At 53.9% G+C, this 23230-nt stretch overlaps 1 protein-coding gene across 3 annotated transcripts in view; it reads right to left on the bottom strand.

Moving 5' to 3' along the window:
• Positions 1-20566, bottom strand: part of LOC136002469 (receptor-type tyrosine-protein phosphatase kappa-like) — a 28946-nt gene extending 8380 nt beyond the window's left edge. For 2 of the 3 annotated variants that reach the window (XM_065657531.1, XM_065657532.1), the window contains exons 1-20: positions 20401-20566; positions 12239-12421; positions 11435-11662; positions 10765-11007; positions 10124-10366; positions 8917-9159; positions 7629-7871; positions 6324-6566; positions 5946-6188; positions 5106-5396; positions 4278-4375; positions 3574-3766; positions 3241-3352; positions 2856-3102; positions 2541-2580; positions 1908-2013; positions 1660-1727; positions 1247-1389; positions 1019-1106; positions 330-400 (exon numbers count right to left, since the gene is read on the bottom strand). In XM_065657531.1, the coding sequence (XP_065513603.1) occupies positions 330-400; positions 1019-1106; positions 1247-1389; positions 1660-1727; positions 1908-2013; positions 2541-2580; positions 2856-3102; positions 3241-3352; positions 3574-3766; positions 4278-4375; positions 5106-5396; positions 5946-6188; positions 6324-6566; positions 7629-7871; positions 8917-9159; positions 10124-10366; positions 10765-11007; positions 11435-11662; positions 12239-12421; positions 20401-20503 (3429 nt within the window). In that variant the 5' untranslated portion in view covers positions 20504-20566. The remainder of the gene's footprint in view (positions 1-329; positions 401-1018; positions 1107-1246; positions 1390-1659; positions 1728-1907; positions 2014-2540; positions 2581-2855; positions 3103-3240; positions 3353-3573; positions 3767-4277; positions 4376-5105; positions 5397-5945; positions 6189-6323; positions 6567-7628; positions 7872-8916; positions 9160-10123; positions 10367-10764; positions 11008-11434; positions 11663-12238; positions 12422-20400) is intronic. The other variant, XM_065657533.1, reaches the window with a different exon arrangement.
• Positions 20567-23230: the final 2664 nt, after the last annotated feature.

Here is a 23230-nt window from a genome sequence, read left to right as displayed (position 1 = left end):
GACACCAGAGCCCAGAGCCCTCATGTCCCACAGCACCACACCTGGCCAGCACACAGTGGGTACCCAGGGACTGTATTTTGGCTTCTGTCCCTCACACAAGTCCCTTATTGTTAGAGATGAGAAGTGCACAAAAACCGAGTACTCTGAGTAGCTCAGAGAGGACACAAGGAAAGTGACGGCCCACGATCTGACAGGACTTGAGGGCAGGAGGTGCCAGACCTTGGGGTCGCCCATGTCAGCAGGACTGTCCCCACTCAGCAGACAGTCACCCCTCCTACCCTGCCCAGGCACCTCCACCCTGCCCATGGCAGCAAGTCCTCGCTACCTACATCCACATAGCTGGCATTGATGTAGCCATTCCCTGTGTCAGAGGGTTGCAGCACCACGCGGCAGTGATCATCTGAAAGAGAAGGGAGGTGGGAGTTCATGGACTTTGTCTTTGGGGCACCAACTTAAGTGGCTGTTTAAGGAGAAGTATGTAATTTAGGAAAGTCCAGGACTGTCTTCTCCCTCCTCAGCAGTACCTGAGGCCTCAGGACATGTTCAGAAGTAAAGAGCAGCTGAGGAGATGAAAGGTGATGTGGCAGAGCAGGAAATGCAACATGGTTTTGGGGAAGACTGTTAATGAAGTGGCCAAATGCCCACATTTTGTGGGCCCCAGAGGAGCTTTAAGTTTTGATAGAAATTGGGTCACTCCCTCCACTATCGCACAAATATCCACCTCTGTATGGGACATGGCAGTGTTCAGCAAAGACTAACAGCAGGAACAGAAATACAATGATGAATGATTAAGCTTGCAAGGAGATTTGAGGGGCAGAACAAGGATTCTCCAACCGGATATAAAATACGTCCAACGTGACAATTTTGAAAAATCTCTCTGGGTTTTGGTGGCCACGGTCAATGCGGCAAGGAGCTCAGCTCTGCTGATGAGCTGGAGTGCCACCTACACCAGGCCAGAACCCTGTACTGCCCAACCACCTCCGAGTGCCTGTGCCAACCTCTGGAGAGCTCTGCTTACATGGGATGATGCTCTTGTAGCGGTTCTTGTTCTGATTACACAGCTCCTTCCCAGCATCGCAGGGATGCAACAAAGTGGAGGACAGTTGCTGCAGAGGAAGAAGACAAGTCCATTCTGCATTGGCATGTGTTCTGGGGCTGGCCAAAGCCAACTGCATCACACACCCAAGGAAGAGGTGAGGGCTGAGTGAACAGTGCAGCCAGGTGGAAAAGCAAAGCTAAACCAGACCTGATACTCTCTCAGACGCCCAGCGCCATGCCTGTCGACTGATTCATCCTCTGTCTGCTCTGCTTCTATTTCTGCCCTTTTAAACCTCTTCAGAGCCTCCAGCAGTTCCTCCACTGGGATCTCTGTGTTCAGCTTGCCCACACCTATGGAGACCATGAAGCCAGGAGTTTAGTTTGTGCCTGATGGCTGATCCTACAACTCTGCAGCTGGGACTGAGCTGGAATTGCAGTGGTCAGAACCCCACTAAACCCTAGATTGTCCCTTTCTCCTGGGAAGTGTCACTTTCCCTATGCCAGCCAGCTCTGGTCCCCTTGTTGCTGCAAGGGCCTTACAGAGCCTGTAAGCACCCTGCCTGTGCTTTTAACAGACAGTATGTCCAGACAAGACATGCAGGGCCTCTGCTCATACTTCACCTCCTCGATGTCTTCGCAGGGGGATAGCACTGTTGTTCTCTGAGGTTTTTGAACTGTTGTACTTTCTCCTGCAAAACAGCAAGACAGGCCCATAGACCAGCAGCAGAGAGAGACAGAGGAGAGGCTGTTGCCCATATAGTGGCCTGGCCTCCCACCTTGCTTTATCTCAGGGTCTACTTGGACTCTCCCAGGCCGTGCAAGGTGCTGGATGCCTTGCAGAGAGCAGGAGAGGTGAGGCACATACTGACCTGAAAAGCACGAAGAGCAGCAAAATCCCCAGTGCCAGGAGTGCAGCCACCAGCAAGACTGCCAGAAGCACAGACATACTGCCCAGCTGAGGCACTGGCTCCTGCCCTGCAACCAGCACAGCCTAGTTTCAGGCTTCGGCACAGCCCTAACTGGACATTGGGAGATCACAGAGGGGCAAGGGGAGAAAAGTAGCTTCCTTCTTCTCCCGCCACAGGCTGTGCATTGGAGAATAGCTAAGCTGCTGCAGAAAGGGTAGGTACTTGCTTGTTGGGGTACCCTCTGGTGTGAGCTCTATCTCCCTGACTGCCCCAGGCATAGCCCAGAGCCTAGTGAGGTTTGCATTTCTGGGGCTGCACATGCACCAGGGGAGTGCTAGGACTAAGATGCAGGAATAATGTAGAGTGTCCAACTGCCATTTGTGCCACACCTGCTCAAGTAGATCAAGGTAGCCCAAAGCCCATCTACCATAGGTAGTCTCAAGATTCAGAGAAGTTGCACGAAGACAGAAGTAGAAAAATGGGACCCCACAGCTCCTGCTCTCAGCCAGCTCCTCTCCACGAGAAGCAGCCAGGCTGGGAAAAGGCAACGTGCAGGAGAGACCCTCAGGCACAGGGAGCAAGGAGTTCACTTACCAACAGAGAAGCTGTAGCAGATGCAGGAGAACTTCTCTGCCTGTTGGAGGAGAGGGAGCGAGAGCTCAGGCCACTCCTGCCCCACAGCCTGCCCTGGGGGCACAGGCCTCCCACCCATGGCCACCCAATGCCCCAGCTGTGGCCGAGGACCACGGGGACACTGTCCTGCCAAGGTGCCTGGACTCTCAGCACAGACACCCAGAGCAGAGCCTGTGCAGTACTGCCACTTGCCGTCGGCAGACAGCCCTGACCCTGCCGAGGGGCCCGGCCCCAGCTGGCAGCATCGTCAGAGCCCCTGAGATGGGTGGATGGTACCTGCTGTGAGCGGCGGACGAGGCGGAGAAGGGCCAAGTAGTCCCAGCCCAGGCGCAGGGCAGTATTGTGGTAATCCTGCCCATGGATCCCATTGCCCAACACAAATTCTGTGGGGGCTGTGAGGTTGAGCATGGCGGCCACATAGGCACCAGGCTGCTGGCTGGCGTTGAAGGGTTGCGGCTCCCCCGAGCAGGCACTTTCCACTGACGTGTCATTGTCCATCACAGCCACGATGAGCTGGTACTCCCTGCAAGGCAGGGCGGTGAGAGGGCTGGGAGAGACGGGGACAGGGAAAGAGGGGTGGAGGTGGCTGTGGGCAAGTGTTGCTGGTGGGGAAACCCATCTCGGGGTTGTGGAGAGCAGAGGTGCTGGGGGCTGCACTCACCTTGCTGCCTCAGAGGGACGGGTGATGGGGTGGAGAGGAAGCACTGCTGTCCCTTGGGATGGGGAGATGTCATGGACGCTGCGGCAGCTGATGTCAAGAGGGTGTGGGGTGTCTGGAGGGGAAGACCTGGGGGTTGAGCATCAGCGAGCAGCACGGCAGGGGCCGTGCAGGGAACAGGGACACCCCAGGCAGTGCAGGCTGCAGAGCTCAGCTCCTGGGTGCCCAGGCTCCTCCAGGACAACCAGGAGGCCACAGGGCTGGGGACGCAGAGCTGCCTCAGCCGGGACACCTGTCATGGCCACTCTGGAGGGACCAGGACACAGCAAGCTTTACCCGAGCTGTCCGTCTGAAGCTCCCACAGTGACGCAGCCCCGGCTCCGGCAGCCGTGAGTCCCTGCATCGTCACCACGTATCTGCTGCCGGGGCTGTGCTCAGGCAGCCGGTACTCAGTGACGGGGCTGTTCAGCCACAGCCGCTCCATCTCCAGGAGGCTGCCATCCTGCGCACTCCTCGTTGTGATGTTCAACTGGGGACAGGAGACAGAGCTGGAGGGCAGCAGCTCCCACCTGCCCTCTGGGAACCTGCGCACAGCACATCCAGAGAGAGCAAAGCACCCTTGCAAGCCTCCCATTCTCTGTAGCTGCCCCAGCTGTGGAAGGCTTCCAGAGAGGAACCAGCACAAGCCTTGGCCCCATGCAGACAAGAGGAGGAATTTTGAGCCAACACTCAACACATTAGAGTGGCTGCCTCTGTAAGCAAAGCCTCTGTGAAGAGCTGAGGGCAAGGGGGAGGCTGTCCGTTTGGATAGGTGTATATATTTGTAATGAGCCTGATGCCAGGTCACTGGTATAATATTGCTGCAGTGCAGGTGCTGTGGTGACATCCACCACAAGAGGAGACCTGAAGTTCTCTTTCAACCTGCAGGTCATCATAACTTTCCTTTCCCCACTCTCCCCAGGCTGCTTGCACAGAGCTCCAGGCAGGGAGGTGCCTGGCAAGGTAAGGGGGACCATGGGAGTTCTGTGTTCCCCTGGTACCTGGTATCCAATGATCTCTCCTTTGCAGGAGGGCAGTGGCTTCCATCTGAGGGACCCTGTGCTGGGATCCAGCCACAGCTCCTCCAGTTTGTCTGGCACTGGAAGCACAGAAGGATAGGGTCACGGGTGGTGATGCCAAGGAGAAGCTGAGCCCAGAGCAGGGTGCAGACAGCTCCTGGTGTTGTCATTAGCACTTAAAAGAATGAATCCTGTCTGCAATTACTAACCTAAAGATATGTAAATGCTTTCAGTTTTAAGTTAGCCTGACAAAGATAAGAGTGACTTGCAAAGCACCCAATCAGAGAGATTGACCTTGCAGCTTTAGACATTTTGAAGCCTGCATAAGTAATTCAGTCTTGCTTTAACACATATCTTGAGACTGTTGGATAAAGTGTCCTTTAGCTGAGCATTGCTCATTATTTGCTAGAAGGATTATGTAATGCCATAAGCAAATGTGTAACCAATTGTCTTTTTGGGACTGCCCTGGGTAGTGATAAGATTTTGTATTTAACAACTGTTAATTTTCTGGCTGTCATACTGGCTTTATTCCAGCATCCAGACTTGTGCGGCTCTGTAATAAACAATATCTTGTTTCTGTGTGCTAAATTTGGCTCATTTGTATGCACACTGGGTAAAGAACCCTGGTTTTGGGACAACACTGAGGGAGGAGGGGACGTGCTCTGCTCCAGGGCCTTTCACAGGCCCTTTCCCTGAGCCCCCACTGGCTCTGAGAAGACTCAATCCAAGACCATCACTGCAGGGAGTGGATGATCAGGCTGAGCTGCTAGGCGAAGGGCACCTTTACATTTCATGTAGGTGGACACATACCTGTTTCCTTCGTCCTGTGGAGCTGTCTGTACAGAATCGTGCTGGACGGCAGGGAGATGGTGACACTGTAGTCAGTGAAGGGCTGCAGAGTGGGACAGGTGAATGTTCCCTCCTGGCCCTGTAGCGTCTCCTCTCCCTTCACCTCTTCAGCCTTACAGGAAGAGGACGAAGGGTCTGCCAAACGGCACCTGGCCCACATGCGCTGGCACATGTCAGGCAGACTGCAGGTCCAGTTCAGTTTGATGCTGGTGCTTGAAATCTCCAGGGTCCCAGGGACAACCTGAAGGATGTCTAGGAAGGAGACATTGCAAGAGGGTCACTGCCTTCCCACCTGAACCTTGCAAGAATGCTGCAGTCAGACAACTCTGCTCCCCACCCAGTCAGGAGAGAGGGAAAGCGAGAGGCTGAAATTGTTCACTCCAGCTCTCCAGGAAGGGGAGCAGGAGGAGTTTGGGCTCATGATGCACTCAAAGGCTTGGCATGACATTTTGGGAGATTTCCCCCAGTGAAGCAACTGCCCCCATTCAGTCAGGACATGGGCAGGGAGAACAAGAGGAAGGGCAGAACATGGTATACCCAGGTGGGCTAGACCCCCGCTCACAGGGAGGAACAAAGGCATCCTTCTGCCCTCACACCCTCTGAGCTGTGTGGCTGGAGTCTTACTTTGGTGCCATGGAGAGCACAACAGGACATATTTCATCCTGGAACTGTTTCCAGGTCATCAACCTGATGGCGCTGGCCCCAAGGGAAAGCCATGACCTTCATGATGACTTTTACCCTGACACATTCCCAGAATCCTGCTCCTGCAAAGTACCCTCCTGATCCTGATGGCTCCCTCACCGATGCACTGCACGCTGGACTGAATGAAGAACAGGTCACCTCTGCTGTTCCTACCAAGCCATCGGTCTGTGTACACAAGCTGCCTATTGCTGGTGAGCTGGACTGCCCTTGCACATGTGACATGGGTGAAAGGTGTCTGGGAGCCCTCAGGGCAGCTCAGCATCACTTCTTCGTTCTTCTTGTAATTCTCCTGATCTGGTGTCAGCTGGAGTCTTGTGTCCCACTGGGGCCTTTGGCACATTTCTGGCAGAGGTGAAAGTGGGTGTTAGTTGAGGTGGGAGGTGACAAGGCAGGGTACAGGTAGGTGGTGGGATATCAGCAATCATTCAGTTTGGAGCAGAGCAGGGAAGCCAGGAGAGCTCCAGATGGCTCCCTTACCGATGCACTTCACACTGGACCCAATGTGGATCCAGTCACCTCTGCTGTCCCGTCCACTCCAATCTACGCTGTATGCAGGATTCCGGGAGCTGATGGGCCGGACACTACTTGAACATCTGATTGTGGTGACAGATGGCTGGAAACCCTCAGGGCAGCTCAGTGTCACTTCGTCATTTTTCTTATAATTCTTCTGGTCTGGTGTCAGCTGGAGGCTGGAGTCCCACTGAGGCCTTTGGCATGTTTCTGGCAGAGGTGAAAGTGGGTGTTAGTTGGGCTCAAAGGTGCTGAGGATGGGCATGGGTAGGTGGTAGCAAGGAAATTCTCAGTAGTCCATCCAGGCACTGAAGAGAGATGTAAGCAGAAACACCCATCTGCCAAGCATTACCCATAAGCAAGGCTTATGAGGAGGGGACGCTCCTTTGCACCCAAAGCATGAAGGACCACCCATCCGTGAACCTCCCCCATCCACCCACTTTGGTCCATGGACACTCTCAGCCATCCCCCACCACCCGCAGCACACAGTTCCCCATATTGTCTCTACCTGCCCAGTCCCCCCAGCCCTGGGCGGCCCCTGCACAGCCATCCCCACACCCAGCACAGCTCTGTCCCTGCCTGGGGCAGCCCCACATCCCCATCACCGGCGGGAGGGCATCGCTCCTGCCTCTAATTCCGCACAGCCTCTAGCCTGATGCCAAGGGCTAACGAAACCCCAAGCACTAGGGCTCCCTTCAGTCCCCTCCACTCCAGCTCCTGGGGCTGCAGGAGAGGTCCCCAGGGTCCCTTGCCAGCATGGGCGGGCAGGGGGCAAGCAGATCTGTGCACTCTGGTGTGGCATCTGGAGGGAGAGCAAGGACCAGAGCACCTCCGTGTGCACCTCAGTGCTGGCTCTGGATCCTGCCCCAGGCCCTCGCACCCATCTGCAGGGCCCCACTCTTGGTACCCCCACCAGGAACCTCCCAACTACCCATGAATCACAGGCTGGAGCCCTGCACACCCAGCGCTCTGCCCTGGTCTGGCATGGGCAGCTCTGCCGCTGTCCTCACCCTGATCCCACAGCTCCTTCCGAGACTGAGCCTGGCACCAGACGCATCCCCACCAAGGCTCTGCTGGAGCCCTGGGACAAGCACAGGGTAGGCTCAGGAGCTGCCTCCACATGGCCTTCAGCAGCACCTACCAATTCCCCAGGCAGGCAGAGAGACAAAAACCTCTTGTGCACACACAGCCTGCCCTCCCCTGCTCAGGAAGGGCAGTGCGGGGCAGTCAGGAGAGCTCCTGAGACAGGAGAGCTCTTAATGCCCTCCTTACCGAGGCACTCCACGTCGGACTGAATGGGAATCCAAGCACTTCCCATGTTCCATCCAAGCCAAACTTCTCTGTATTTGGGTTTCCCATGACTGAAGGACTGGTCTTCGCTTGAACATTTGACATGGGTGAAGGTTGGCTGGAAACCAAAAGGGCAGCTCAGCATCACTTCTTCGTTCTTCTTGTAGTATGACTGGCTTGGTAAGAGATGGACACTTGAGTCCCACTGGGGCTTCTGACATGTTTCTGGCAGAGATGAATATGGGTGTTATTTGGGGTGGGAGGTGATGGGCTCAGGCAGGGGCGGCCACAACCCTTCCAGCTGCTGAAGGGAGAGGGAAGGAGATACGTCCATGTGCTAGGACATTACCCATAGGCAAGTCTTGTGAGTAGGGGGCTCTCCTTGTGCACCCAAAGCATGGAGGACCACCCATCCGTGAATCTCCCCCATCCACCTTCTTCTGTCCACAACACTCTCAGCCATCCCCTACCACCAGCAGAACGCAGTTCCCCACTTTGTCTCTCCCTGTCCACTTCCACCCAGCCCTGGGCGGCCCCTGCACAGCCATCCCCACACCCAGCACAGCTCTGTCCCTGCCTGGGGCAGCCCCACATCCCCATCACCTGCGGGAGGGCATCGCTCCTGCCTCTAATTCTGCACAGCCTCTAGCCTGATGCCGAGGGCTGACCAAGCCCCAAGCACTAGGGCTCCCTTCAGTCCCCTCCACTCCAGCTCCTGGGGCTGCAGGAGAGGTCCCCAGGGTCCCTCGCCAGCATGGGCGGGCAGGGGGCAAGCAGATCTGTGCACTCTGGTGTGGCATCTGGAGGGAGAGCAAGGACGAGAGCACCTCCGTGTGCACCTCAGTGCTGGCTCTGGATCCTGCCCCAGGCCCTCGCACCCATCTGCAGGGCCCCACTCTTGGTACCCCCACCAGGAACCTCCCAACCACCCATGAATCACAGGCTGGAGCCCTGCACACCCAGCGCTCTGCCCTGGTCTGGCATGGGCAGCTCTGCCGCTGTCCTCACCCTGATCCCACAGCTCCTTCCGAGACTGAGCCTGGCACCAGACGCATCCCCACCAAGGCTCTGCTGGAGCCCTGGGACAAGCACAGGGTAGGCTCAGGAGCTGCCTCCACATGGCCTTCAGCAGCACCTACCAATTCCCCAGGCAGGCAGAGAGACAAAAACCTCTTGTGCACACACAGCCTGCCCTCCCCTGCTCAGGAAGGGCAGTGCGGGGCAGTCAGGAGAGCTCCTGAGACAGGAGAGCTCTTAATGCCCTCCTTACCGAGGCACTCCACGTCGGACTGAATGGGAATCCAAGCACTTCCCATGTTCCATCCAAGCCAAACTTCTCTGTATTTGGGTTTCCCATGACTGAAGGACTGGTCTTCGCTTGAACATTTGACATGGGTGAAGGTTGGCTGGAAACCAAAAGGGCAGCTCAGCATCACTTCTTCGTTCTTCTTGTAGTATGACTGGCTTGGTAAGAGATGGACACTTGAGTCCCACTGGGGCTTCTGACATGTTTCTGGCAGAGATGAATATGGGTGTTATTTGGGGTGGGAGGTGATGGGCTCAGGCAGGGGCGGCCACAACCCTTCCAGCTGCTGAAGGGAGAGGGAAGGAGATATGTCCATGTGCTAGGACATTACCCATAGGCAAGTCTTGTGAGTAGGGGGCTCTCCTTGTGCACCCAAAGCATGGAGGACCACCCATCCGTGAATCTCCCCCATCCACCTTCTTCTGTCCACAACACTCTCAGCCATCCCCTACCACCAGCAGAACGCAGTTCCCCACTTTGTCTCTCCCTGTCCACTTCCACCCAGCCCTGGGCGGCCCCTGCACAGCCATCCCCACACCCAGCACAGCTCTGTCCCTGCCTGGGGCAGCCCCACATCCCCATCACCGGCGGGAGGGCATCGCTCCTGCCTCTAATTCCGCACAGCCTCTAGCCTGATGCCAAGGGCTAACGAAACCCCAAGCACTAGGGCTCCCTTCAGTCCCCTCCACTCCAGCTCCTGGGGCTGCAGGAGAGGTCCCCAGGGTCCCTCGCCAGCATGGGCGGGCAGGGGGCAAGCAGATCTGTGCACTCTGGTGTGGCATCTGGAGGGAGAGCAAGGACCAGAGCACCTCCGTGTGCACCTCAGTGCTGGCTCTGGATCCTGCCCCAGGCCCTCGCACCCATCTGCAGGGCCCCACTCTTGGTACCCCCACCAGGAACCTCCCAACCACCCATGAATCACAGGCTGGAGCCCTGCACACCCAGCGCTCTGCCCTGGTCTGGCATGGGCAGCTCTGCCGCTGTCCTCACCCTGATCCCACAGCTCCTTCCGAGACTGAGCCTGGCACCAGACGCATCCCCACCTGGGACAAGCACAGGGCAGGCAGGTGGGAGGTGACAAGCTGGGACAGGGGTGGGTGGTGGGATCTCAGCAATCATTCAGTTTGGAGCAGAGCATGGAAGCCAGGAGAGCTCCAGATGGCTCCCTTACCGATGCACTTCACACTGGACCCAACGTGGATCCAGTCACCTTTGCTGTCCCGTCCACTCCAATCTACGCTGTATGCAGGATGCCGGAAGCTGATGGGCCGGACATTAATTGAGCATCTGATTGTGGTGACAGATGGCTGGAAACCCTCAGGGCAGCTCAGTGTCACTTCGTCATTTTTCTTATAATTCTTCTGGTCTGGTGTCAGCTGGAGGCTGGAGTCCCACTGAGGCCTTTGGCATGTTTCTGGCAGAGGTGAAAGTGGGTGTTAGTTGCAGTGGGTGGTGACAAGGCAGGGTACAGGTAGGTGGTGGGGTATCAGCAATCCACAGCAATCCCTCCAGCTGCTGATGGGAGAGGGAAGGAGAAACGTCCATCTGTCAGGACATGACCCCTCAGTAAGTCTTGTTGGGAGAGGACTCTCCTTCTCTTCTGCCCAGAAAACACTGCAGCAGTTGCTGGCTTGCCCATCTGGCACTTGTCTCATTGCCTGCCTGGGCTGTCCTCTTCAACAGTTTGCATGGGCAACACAGCACCAAGGGTAGACTGTGTTGTGCCTGCTGCTCAGTGGGGAAACCCCGCAACGAGCTATGGAATGTGAAGGTAGAGGGGGGACATGGCAAAGCTGCTGCTGCCTCACTTACCAATACACTCTACGGCCGTCTCTATGGGTATCCAGGCACCTGTGCTCTTCCTGCCCCACCAGGTATCTTCATAGACTGGTTTTCCAGAGTTCACTCTTACGAACTGCCTTGCACATTTGACCTTGGGCACGGATGGCTTCAGAGCTCCAGGACAGGTCAGGTTCAGCTCTTCATTCAGTCGGTAATTGTTTCTGTTTGGTTGAAACCGAAGTTTTTGATCCCACTGGGGTTTTGGGCACTTTCCTGGAGGGAGAAAGTCTGAGATACCATCTCGAGGACAGGGGGTACACAAGGCAGAAGGGGACTGAGGCTGGTCCATGACTGTGGTGTCAGCATTGAACACCCAGAGGAAAGTCAAGGGCCCAAGTGCAGGAAAGGAGCGTGAGCCTGGGCAAGGTGGTGGTATAGGACACTGGGAGACAGGAGAACTGAGAGGCAGGATCCGGCCTCCTCCAGCTTCCCTATGGCCTGCAACTCTGCAATAGTCACGGAGGAGATGAGGGGACAGTGAGAAACCCTGCCCCACACTGAAGGCTTCTGTCCCTCCCCATCTTAGAGACTGCTCCCATCTGGGACCCATTTCTGAGCTGTGGCCCAGGCACCTCACAGGTATGGATATGCAGATCCCTCCTTGTGTTGTTGCAGTGGAGACCTACTGTTCTCCACTTACCTGTGGTGCAGGTGAGGTTCTTTGCCACCTCATGCCACACGTCCTGATTGTCCTTCACCTCCCAAGCATGCTTCCAACCTGGAGTCATCCCTTTTGCACATCTGATCACAGCAAGGGGATGGGGGTCCTCCACAAAGCAGCTCAGTGTCACCTCTTCGCTCAACTTGTAAAAGCTCTGGTTTGGGGTAAAGTGGAGCCTTGGGTCCCACTGGGGCTGCTGGCATCTCTCTGTACAGAGGAGAAAGGGTGGATGTAAGAGGATGGGAAGAGGCCTGCTGTGGGGTCTATTGCCATGACTTTGACAGTGTCCAGCTCCTTTGGTTACCACCCACTCAACTCCAAATCTCTCTCCTGCAGCCTAGAGCAGAGTTAAGGCTGAACACAGGCCGGCCAAGTGCCGCCCCATCCATCCCTAGAGATGTGTAGGCTGTCCCACTCAGGCTTCATTTGGGAATGGGCTCCTGCCCAGCCTTCACACAAAGGGCTTTCCACTCCTATCACCTTGGCCATATGCCCAGGCACTGTTTGAAGGCATGGGGCTTACAGTAGCCCCCAGCACCATGACCCTTGTTGCCCCGTTTGAACTCCTCCCCAGGAGCTCAGACTCCAGCAGCTCCCCGCAGCAAGGTGCTGAGATAAAAGGTGCCCCAGCACTGCCAAGACAGGTGGAAAGCTGAGGCATCCAGGTCCCTGGTTCCTGGACTCTCATCCAGGAGGAGCTGAGACATGACCATGTCATGGAGGGTCTGATGTCAGCTGAGGACCCCAGGATGACACCCCAGGGTGACGTGGGGCTCTGCTTACCCTCACAGGTGGCAGTCTCATTCCACAAGGTCTGCGTCCCGCTGGAAACGCATCTGATCTGGGGGACCGATGGCACATACTCCCCAGCACAGCTCAGCTGCACCAAATCGTCCACGGCATAGCTGCTCTGGTTTGGGGTAAACTGCAGCTTGGGGTCCCACTTGGAGGGAGCTTTACATCCTCCTGTGTGCAAAGGCCATGAGGGAAAGCCCTGAGGATCGCTGGACTCACGGAGCATCCTCAGGGGTGAGGAGACCTTGTCCAGAGAGGTGCTGGTCCCCCTCACTCAGAGGGATGGCAGAGATGAGCACCTCCCAGAACAAGGCCCCAGACCCCAGGTGCATTAACCCTCCTTGCAGCCTCAGGTGCAGTGCAGGACGGTTACCTGCAGGCCCTCCTTCCCACCCACACGTGTGGAGGGATCCCAGCCAGCGGGATCCAGCCTTTTGGAGGATGCTGCTCTTTCCTGCGCTCTCTCCTCCAAAGACAGGGGCTGTGCGAGTGCACCAGCCCCAGGGAGTCTCTGCTGGCACCACTCACCTGCATTCCCGTCTTCCTGCTGGGCACTACTTGCTCATACCCATGTGCACACTTGCAGCAAAAAGCTCAGTCAAGTACCAGTTCACTTGCTCTGCAGGCCACACTTGTTATTTTCTTCTCTCCATCCCTTGCCCCAAATACCCACTGGCTCTAGGACTGGGTACCTCCTGTCCCATACCCCTCCCATCCTCACCCAAGAGGGTTAACACCCCCCATCTGGGTTGGCAGAATGGAGTCAACAGGGATTGCAGGTACATGTTTAACTAGATGCATGTTTAGTTGCATTCTGCAACATGCAGATTGGACGATTGATAGAAGTACATCTTCATTTTCATTTTCCATTAGTTTCTAGACAGGATTGCTGCTGTGTCTCTGCATGGCACTAATCTGAGTCTCTAGCCTCTGAGCAGATACCAGTTGTCATGTAATAAGAAATATACTTCTCTGTAAGCTCTCTTCATCCAGCAAATTCAGCTGTAAGTACTCAAACGTTGTTCAGAGTAACTGGGGTGCAGCCAGGCAGGCACAGTGAGTTTGTGCTGTTTCCCAACACACCGAAATGGCATTGAGACTCACCATGAAACCATGACTGCTCTGCACTCCTCGTGCAGAAGGCCAGCAGACCACAACAGCTGCATCACCTCAGCCAGAATAAAGCCTCTGCCAAATAAATGGAATAAAATCCCACCAGACTGGCAAATTGAGCAGCAGTTCTTTCAGGCAGGTGAGACCTACTCATGAAGGCATTTCCAGTGCTTCATTTTGCATTTCAGGGCCTAAAATCATGCCTGTACAAAGCTTATTCATTGATGGGGAGCCTTCCGTCTTAGGGTCACAGCAAAATAATATGAAGAATTGTTGCTGGAGAAAAGGTTTGAAGGGCCTGACCTCAAGCAAGAAGCAGCTTGAGGGAATGAAACTCCTCCAGTGGGGACAGCCCTAAGAGCCGAGGGGGCTGCGAGTGCGCATGGGCATGGCTGGCCTCTCCCAGACTGTCTCAGTCTTGACCTTCGGTGCAAGGGGGCCTGGTTGCTTTCCCTTTTGTAAGTGCTTCCATACCTCCTGGTAGCTGTTACAATCCTTGAAGTGACCCAAAACACACCAGCAGCACAGGACATGGCAACGTACCAGGAGGGAAATTCAGGAGAAATGTGTATACTGCTGATGCAGGTGCAGGTTTCAAGAGGTATCTTGGACGTGTCTTCCTACAACCACCGATGTTCTGCTGGCAGGGGTGGTTGCAGCTGTGTGCCAGAGCTCTGCCTTGCTCCCAGCCCTCTCTGAGCCTCGCAATGAAACTTTTAGTGCCCTTCATGTAGCAAAGCATTTGCTGCTGATGCAACTATGAATGACCCTCTCTGGAGGGTTTTGGCCCTGTATAGTGCCTCCTTACAGAAGCCAAGGGTGACACTACATTTAAAAACACCATATCTCATAGTTGCTGCTTTAGAGATGTAACACAGTGCAGGCTTGCTGTAGTACAAAGGAGAAATAGTCTTTGTTTAAAGTTTATGATTTTTTTTTTTTTTTTTTTTTTTTTTTTTTTACTAAAAGGTGACACTTCTGCACAGTGAAATTGCTGTTGACAGATACTTAGGATTGATTGCCTTAGTTATGAGCAATTCACTGAATTACGAGTAAATAGGTGCTTTGTAAGGCTCCCAGGCTGGAAGCATGTGTGATGGAATCCGTTGGACACAGTTGGCACAAGAACCACACATTTCTGACTAGGCTGGTCACCTTCATCAGGACTCTAGTGAATCACTTATCTTAAACCTGGGCATTTACCAGCCCTAATTGTTTGCCAGATATGTTAGTATGTTTTCCCCTTTCTTTTTTTTCAGGTGAAATGGGCCTGGCAGAGGTGCAGTTTTTGATCCAGGGCTTCCTCTGTCCTCCTGACCATGTCTGCTAGGAGTGGGTGGCGGGCTGCAGCTGTGATCCACTATGGTTTCCAGTGCGGCATCAGGCAAGGTCATAGGGCTGAATTGTGCTTCTGCAAACGCTGCACATGTGCCGGCGGTGTGCCAGGGGCCACGTCTGCCCTTTGGGCACAAGGGTTAGAGTGGTGAGCAGTCCTTGCTCCCTCCCTGTACCTGGTTGTGCCTGCAGAGCCCCTTGCAAACACCAGCAGGATGCCTGTCCCTCTGAGCTGTGGGGGTGGTCATTTGGCCCTCTTTTGTCTTCCCCACAGGCTCCCCTGTGCACTTTGGCTTGGTGGATGTGGGTCTGTTGTCCTCATGCATGGGATAGGCAGGGGCTAACACAGCACCCAGACCAAGGCTGGACATGGACCACGCTGGGCAGTGCCCGGGGGCTGGGTGGGAGAGATCAGAAACAGACAGACTCCACAGCTCATCCCCAGCCTCAGAGGAGCCAGAGCCTGGACAGCGCTGCTGTAGGGGAGTGCACCAACCTCTGAAATTAGCCTGGGAACTAGCACTGTCAGGCAGAAGGATGGGAATGACAAAATGAGCTTGCTTGCCTTGCAGAGGGGTAGTGTACAGCAGTGAGACAGCCTGGGACGCTGCCAAAGCCTATTTGCCTCCTGTTTGCAGAGCGTTCTCATAGCAGTGTCAGTGCCATGACAAACCCTCCAGAGCTTCCCTCCTACCCCCACCCAGCCGCTGACGAGGAGCCAAAGAAACACAAGGCACCACAGCACTGACACCATCTGCATTCAGGCTTCTGCAGCTCCTCAGAGCCCCTCCTGGTGGCATTGCTGATGATTGCTTGAGGGTAGAGCCTAGAAGTCTCTGCTTCCCCACAGAAAGGGGAAGAGAAGACACTTTCAGTCCATGTCTTATTTAATCTCAAGAACATCGCTGAATAAAACCCAGTTCAGCCTCACCTCTCCAATAAGCAGGCATCTAGTTACCACTTGAGACTTGCTGAGAGAAGCTAATCTATGACTGCTGAATGCAGTAGAGATGCACAGGTTAGGGGACCAATGCCTCTTTCTTACACTCCATCCCCAACCAGTTGGTAACATTTGCATGAGAAAAGAGCTCGTGTGAGCAAAGGAGCCTTTTCTCTAGTGCAGGGTGGCTGTTTGTGTGGTTTGGTGGTGGCCATGGGAAGCTGCATGGCACACATGAGTCAGAGGGTATCAGATCTGCCGCAGTTTCACCAGGCTGGCGCTCACCATCTGTGCAAAGGAGACGGATGCACACGCCTGTGCGTGGGGGGACATGGTACTGCTGGAGAAGGGAGGGTGTTCAGAAAGGGGAAAGAAACGTTCATCTTCTAACGTTGTAGGGACTAACGGCATCCGGGAGGGTAAAAATACAGTCATCAAACACTGTTTTTTACCCTGCACCGTGGTATGCAGAGAACCACCCACAGGCCCTCCACCCCCAACTATAGGAAAAAGGCTGAGACAAGTGAAATTTCAGCATGGAAAATATGGCATAGATGTGAACAAACAGGCACTTCTGATAACATGCAACGTGTGCTCACTGCAAAGTGGAGAATACTGAATGTTTAGGCAGGAGTGGTAACAAAAGGTTAGCCTATTTGCCTCATATAGTCGGAGATTAACTGTTCTGGGTTGTTACTTTTTTTTTTTTTTGGTATGTGTGTGTTTTGTTGTTGTTTGTTTTTAGTTTATGGTGTTGAATGAATAACCTCCTTGTTAATATTGTTTAATACACATGAATATAGAAAGCATTTTACAGAAATACCTTTACTGCCTGTCCCTGCTGCAAAGGGTTTATGAGTCTGGCAGGTAAAACAAAGCCCTGGCATGCCCTAGAAGCAGAAGTCACAGACAATCAGGAGAAAGGAGAAACAGCTATGCTGGTTATTCAGGTCAAGCTCCTGGGTTCAGTCCTTTGCTTATCAGCAAAAGATATACTTTCTTACATTATATTACCACAAAGAATAAAAGACCAGGTGAAATCTAAGGAGCAGCAGGCAAAGTTCAACCCTTTTCCCATGGCAGCTCAGCAGCTAACATAGGTCACAGCAAAGCATGCTGGAGTCCTGCTGCATTTGATGCCCTGTGCTTGCTGAGAGGAGCTAGGAAAAGCAAGCATCATTTCCACCAGTGAAGAGTGGTGTTGCAAGCCACCGAGAAGACACGCATGGTTCTTAAAGCATCTCTGTATTTGTTGCAAGAAACCAAGGCTGCTGAGTGGGTCTTTAAGAGCAACGGGCAATGTGAGGGTGGGGAAGGGGCTCTGGGTGGGAGCAGTGCCAGGGATAGGAGGTGGCAAAGCAAGCACCATGAGGACAGCAGGGAAATGCTGGCACTTTAACCTGTGCAGTTTTGCCATGCAAAAGGGCATCTGACAGAGTTTTAAGAACAGGAGGTGAAACACTTGTTTCCTGAATCCTCACTGTACTCTGGTTATGGGAAGGGGAAGCATGGTGGAGCACTCAGCTCACAGTCCCAAGGGTGTCCAGCCCCAAGGTGCTCCTCCACAGCATCTCTTAGTGCTTGTGATCCCCACAGGATTTATTCTAGGTACTGTTGGAAATTCGAGCCCCACTAACACAAAACCTTTCAGATTGAGTGTGGTCTTATTTAACCTAGCCCTCTCCCGCTCACCAGGCATTACAGCTACTCTTCAAGTTAGGGCTTCGAAATCTGCTACTAAATCACTGCATAACGTCAAGAAAGACTGATGAGAAAAGGACCGGGGCCAGCCTGGATCATGGAGTCTGACTCTGCAGGGAAATCACTCCCTAGAAGCTTCTCCACCTGCCTCCCAGGCACACGGGGACTGTAAGGAGATGAGGCTTTCACACTGGCGAGGCACCTCAGGAGAGAGAAAACCCCTCTGAGACGAGCACAGCAAGACAATAAGGTGACAATAGGGTAAGGAAACAATGCACCCTGCTCAGTGCACGGTTCCCTGGTGACGGGGTGTGCAAAGCAGCACTGCTGTGCTGGCTTGCACTTGTACCGCAGGCACCAACCACATCCTCTGCCTGCAGCTGCTCTGCTCTTCCCCGGGCTTCTGGCAACACCGTGTGTGACCCCACCAGCACCGTGTGCATGCTCACCTTGTCCACCCAATCCTGGGACATGGCTCTGCCCTCTGCCCTCATTTCCTTGGCAATTGCTGAGTCTGTGGCCCACGGTGCTCCCCGAGAATTATTGCCGTGCCCGTGGCTGGCGCTGCCGGTGCTCAGTGCTGGGGGATGGGCAAGTGGGGGAAGCTGGCCCAGTGGCTTTGGCATGCAGGAGCCCTGCTGAACAGGGACAGCCCCACACCGACTGGCACCCTGGTCCCACCAGTGTGAAGGGTCTTTGTAGGTGCGTGGAAAGGGACAGCAATATGAAGCAGGAGCTGTTTGCCCACTGTCCCCACTGGGCTGTTCTACCTCATGGATTGTACTCTGCATCTGCCAGGACTCAGGGATGCCTGGGAAGTGGGATGCTTGGGTCATGTCTTGTTCCCATGTCCCCCATCTCTGCCCAACAGCTTTACCCTGCCCCATTGCCACTGTCTGCCCCACAGAGGCCCATTCACAGAATCACAGAATCACAGAATGTCAGGGATTGGAAGGGACCTCAAAAGATCATCTAGTCCAATCCACCCGCTGGAGCAGGAACACCCAGATGAGGTTACACAGGAAGGTGTCCAGGCGGGTTGGAATGTCTCCAGAGAAGGAGACTCCACAACCTCCCTGGCCAGCCTGTTCCAGGCTCTGTCACCCTCACTGAGAAGAAGTTTCTTCTCATATTTAAGTGGAACCTCTTGTGTTCCAGCTTGAACCCATTACCCCTTGTCTTATCATTGGTTGTCACCGAGAAGAGCCTGGCTCCATCCTCGTGACACTCACCCTTTATATATTTATAAACATTAATAAGGTCACCCCTCAGTCTCCTCTTTTCCAAGCTAAAGAGCCCCAGCTCCCTCAGACTTTCCTCACACGGGAGATGCTCCACTCCCTTCATCATCTTTGTGGCCCTGCGCTGGACTCTCTCCAGCAGTTCCCTGTCCTTCTGGAACTGAGGAGCCCAGAACTGGACACAATATTCCAGATGAGGTCTCACCAGGGCAGAGTAGAGGGGCAGGAGAACCTCTCTCGACCTACTAACCACCCCCCTTCTAATACACCCCAGGATGCCATTGGCCTTCCTGGCCACAAGGGCACAGTGCTGGCTCATGGTCATCCTGCTGTCCACCAGGACCCCCACACTAACAGATGGGTGGAATCCTCCTGCCCTATCCTGGGCACACCCCTTGTCCTCTCCCTCAGCAAGGAAAGGTCCCTGATCCACCAGGTGTGGACCATGGCACAGGTCCTGGGACGGATTGAGCTCACGTGCTGTGGATGCAGGCAGGGCTGCCTGCACTGCTGGGCGCAGCTGACGAATGTTTTTGTCTTGATTCCGCTTTACATAAACACCAAGGTGCAAACTCAGCAATAAAATCTCTGCTGCAGACGGCCCCAGCGTCCTTCAGGGTTGGCTGAGTGACCAAGATGTACAGAATGTGACAAGGGTCTTCTGACCACCAGGTCCCCACTGCATCCTACCATGCAAGGTATGGCCAGGTCCTGGCCTTAGTGAGCACGGTGCAAACAAGACGAAGGGCCACACCACGCTTGGGTACTGTTGCACAAGCTAGCCTGGGAGGACAGCTTCCATGAGGGATCTGGGCAAGGGGAAGCTACTCTGGCCAGGATAATATCCTCTGTTGCACGTTTAGCCCTCAGTTTTTGAGTAACAGTGTTTTGTGCTTATGCTCCCTGCAACCATGGGGACACATTACCCTGGGAATGGGCTCCTATGGTCCATATCACACAGTACAGACCCTGACAAGAGTTTTACATCAGCAACTAAAGATCCTGGTCCAACTCCCTGGCCTCTATCATAGCCAGCGTCCTTAATCTAGCCTGCACCAGCCCAGATGCATCCCTGCAGCGAGTCAGGACAACATGAGTAGATGTTAGTATAATGATTTTGATCACCTAACTCCAGCAAGACAAATTTAGAGAAATACTCCAATTCAGAGAGATGAAGACTAATGCAATATCACAGCTCATGAACCACAGCTCAGACCCCAGACAGTGCTGCACGGGATTGATTCATCTGCTTCCTTGGAGGTCAGATAACATGTGAGCCTGCAGATACTCACTAGCTGACTCTGCTGGGATGAAAGTGTGCAGCCTGCATAGGAAAAGCCCAACCCTGGGGCTGCCCTGGCATTCTGGTACTAAGGAAGCCCATTAAAGAGCAATTCCAGCAAACTATAATTCCTTTGGGGTCTCCTGGACACACTGGGGCTCAGCTTATGGCTTCCATGGTCTTTGCTGGGCATCAGCACCCATATCCACTGCAGTGAGGACATGGTATCTTCACACTGTGCAAAGAGAGATGGCTAACTGCTGCCCTCAGGGACACTGTCCCCTCCACAGAGGAATGATACGGCCCCTGTGGAGGCTTTCCCAGCACACCAAGGCTTGCTGCTCTCCATTCCCAAACAGAACTTCATCCCACCACAACCCAGCTGATGCTCGAGTGTCTTGAGCCCTGGTATGGACATTAGCTCCAGTCCTCTCTGATAAAGCTACTGCACCCTGCATGTGGTAAAGATACACAGCAACCTTGCATCAGGAGAGCAGCAAAACCTTCTTTTGCAGGGAGAGGAGAGAGCACTTCTTACCTGTTTCCAGAGGTTCTCCAGAGACTTGCGGATCTGGCTCTTCCTGCTCCGTCACTGCCAGCAGAAGTGTGAGGACCAGGAGAAATGTCCATTGTAAGTCCATGTTTGCTTATGCACCCAGGGCAGGACTGAGGTCTCAGCCCCACTGGCTGCCTCACAGCACACTCGTCTGATTGCAAGAGGTGTGAGCACAGAAAGGAAACTGCCACGCAGAGAAATCACATACAGCGCAAGAGGCTTCCTCATTGGAGAGGGAAATTCCGCCAGTGTCAGTACTGCTTTCATTCTCTTCTGTGCACCAGGGCAATTTCAAGTCCCTTTTGCAGTCTTGCTGCTCTCTGATCTCTCATCTGAGAACCACAGTTTTCAGGTTTTCTGGAAGAAGCAGCTACTAGCCACAACAGCTGTGTTGTCTCCTCTCCTGGCACAGATCTCAGTGGTCCTAGCTGTGAAGAAAATTAACTCTATCTAACAGAGGTGAGACTGATAGGTTGGTAGTTCCTGGGGTCCTCCTTTCTACACTTTTAAAAAATGCGTGTGATATTTCCCTTTTTCCCATCACCAGGGACTTCACCTGGCTGCCACAACTTCTCAAGTACTGTGGAGAGTGGTTTTGCAACTACTTCATTCCCTCAGGACTCTGGGGTGCACCTTGTCAGATCCCATAGACTTAGGTATGTTCAAGTTCCCCAAGTGGTCATGAACATGATTAAGAGCAGCCCTGCCAAGAAGGACTTGGGGGTACTAGTGGATGAAAAGTTGGATGTGACCAGCAATGTGCACTTGCAGCCCAGAACGCCAATTGTATCCTCAGCTGTATCACAAGGACTGGGGGCAGCAGTTTGAGGGAGGTGATTCTGCCCCTCTGCTCCGTTCTGGTGAGACCCCACCTGCAGTCCTGCGTCCAGCTCTGGAGCCCTCAGCACAGGACAGACACGGACCTGTTGGAGAGGGGCCAGAGGAGCCACAGAAATTATCTGAGGGCTGGAACAGCTCTGCTGGGAGGACAGGCTGAGAGAGTTGGGGCAGTCAACATGGCTTCACCAAGGGGAAGTCATGCTTGACCAACCTCATAGCCTTTTATGAAGACATAACAAGGTGGATAGATGATGGCAGAGCGGTGGATGTGGTCTACCTTGCCTTCAGCAAAGCATTTGACACAGTCTCCCACAGCATCCTCACAGCTGAACCGAGGAAGTGTGGACTGGACGATCAGGTAGTGAGGTGGACTGTGAACTGGCTGAAGGAGAGAAGCCAGAGAGTCGTGGTCAATGGGACAGAGTCTGGTTGGAGGCCTGTATCTAGTGGAGTGCCTCAAGGGTCGGTACTGGGACCAGTATTATTCAATATATTCATCAATGACTTGGATGAGGGAATTGAGTGTACTATCAGCAAGTTTGCTGATGACACCAAGCTGGGAGGAGTGGCTGACATGCCAGAAGGCTGTGCTGCCATCCAGCGAGATCTGGACAGGCTGGAGAGTTGGGCAGGGAAAAATTTAATGAAATATAACAAGGGCAAGTGTAGAGTCTTACATCTGGGTAGGAACAACCCCAGGTTCCAGTACAGGTTGGGGAACGACCTGTTAGAGAGCAGTGTAGGGGAAAGGGACCTGGGGGTCCTGGTGGACAGCAGGATGACCATGAGCCAGCACTGTGCCCTTGTGGCCAGGAAGGCCAATGGCATCCTGGGGTGGATTAGAAGGGGGGTGGTTAGTAGGTCGAGAGAGGTTCTCCTGCCCCTCTACTCTGCCCTGGTGAGACCACATCTGGAATATTGTGTCCGGTTCTGGGCCCCTCAGTTCAAGAAGGACAGGGAACTGCTGGAGAGAGTCCAGCGCAGGGCCACAAAGATGATGAAGGGAGTGGAGCATCTCCCTTATGAGGAAAGGCTGAGGGAGCTGGGTCTCTTTAGTTTGGAGAAGAGGAGACTGAGGGGTGACCTCATTAATGTTTATAAATACGTAAAGGATGGGTGTCACGAGGATGGAGCCAGGCTCTTCTCGGTGACAACCAATGATAAGACAAGGGGTAATGGGTTCAAGCTGGAACACAAGAGGTTCCACTTAAATATGAGAAGAAACTTCTTCTCAGTGAGGGTGATGGAACACTGGAACAGGCTGGCCAGGGAGGTTGTGGAGTCTCCTTCTCTGGAGACATTCCAACCCGCCTGGACACCTTACTGTGTAACCTCATCTGGGTGTTCCTGCTCCAGCGGGGGGATTGGACTAGATGATCTTTTGAGGTCCCTTCCAATCCCTGACATTCTGTGATTCTGTGATTCTGTGTTCAGCCTTCAGAAGAGAAGGCTCCAGGGAGACCTTATTGTGGCCTTTCAGTACTTAAAGGGGCCAGTAAGAAAGATGGAGACAGACTTTTTAGCAGGACCTGTTGAGGTAGGACAAGGGGTAACAGTTTTAAATTAAAGGAGGGGAGATTCAGGCTAGACATGAGGAAGAAATTTTTTACAATGAGGGTAGTGACACACTGGCCCAGGTTGCCCAGAGAAATGGTCGATGCCCCATCCCTGGAGACATTCAAGGCCAGGCTGGACGGGGCTCTGAGCAACCTGCTCTAGCTGAAGATGTTCCTGCTCGTTGCCAGTGGCTGGACTAGATGACCTTTGAAGGTCCCTTCCAACCCAAACTATTCTATGATTCTATGATTATTTATGAACTGTGCTGGTTGATGACTAGGGTTTTGCAGGAAGATGTAGCTTCCACATTCACATGGTGAAGTCAAGCAGAGCCTACATCAGGGTGACCCTCACCTTGTTACTGCCTGATCAGGACTGTGATAAAAGGACTTCTGAAGTGCACTGATGATCTTAA

The sequence above is a fragment of the Caloenas nicobarica genome, chromosome Z (assembly GCF_036013445.1).
Source record: "Caloenas nicobarica isolate bCalNic1 chromosome Z, bCalNic1.hap1, whole genome shotgun sequence".
NCBI classification, from domain to species: Eukaryota; Metazoa; Chordata; class Aves; order Columbiformes; family Columbidae; genus Caloenas; species Caloenas nicobarica.
This window is presented reverse-complemented; position numbering and strand designations above follow the sequence as displayed.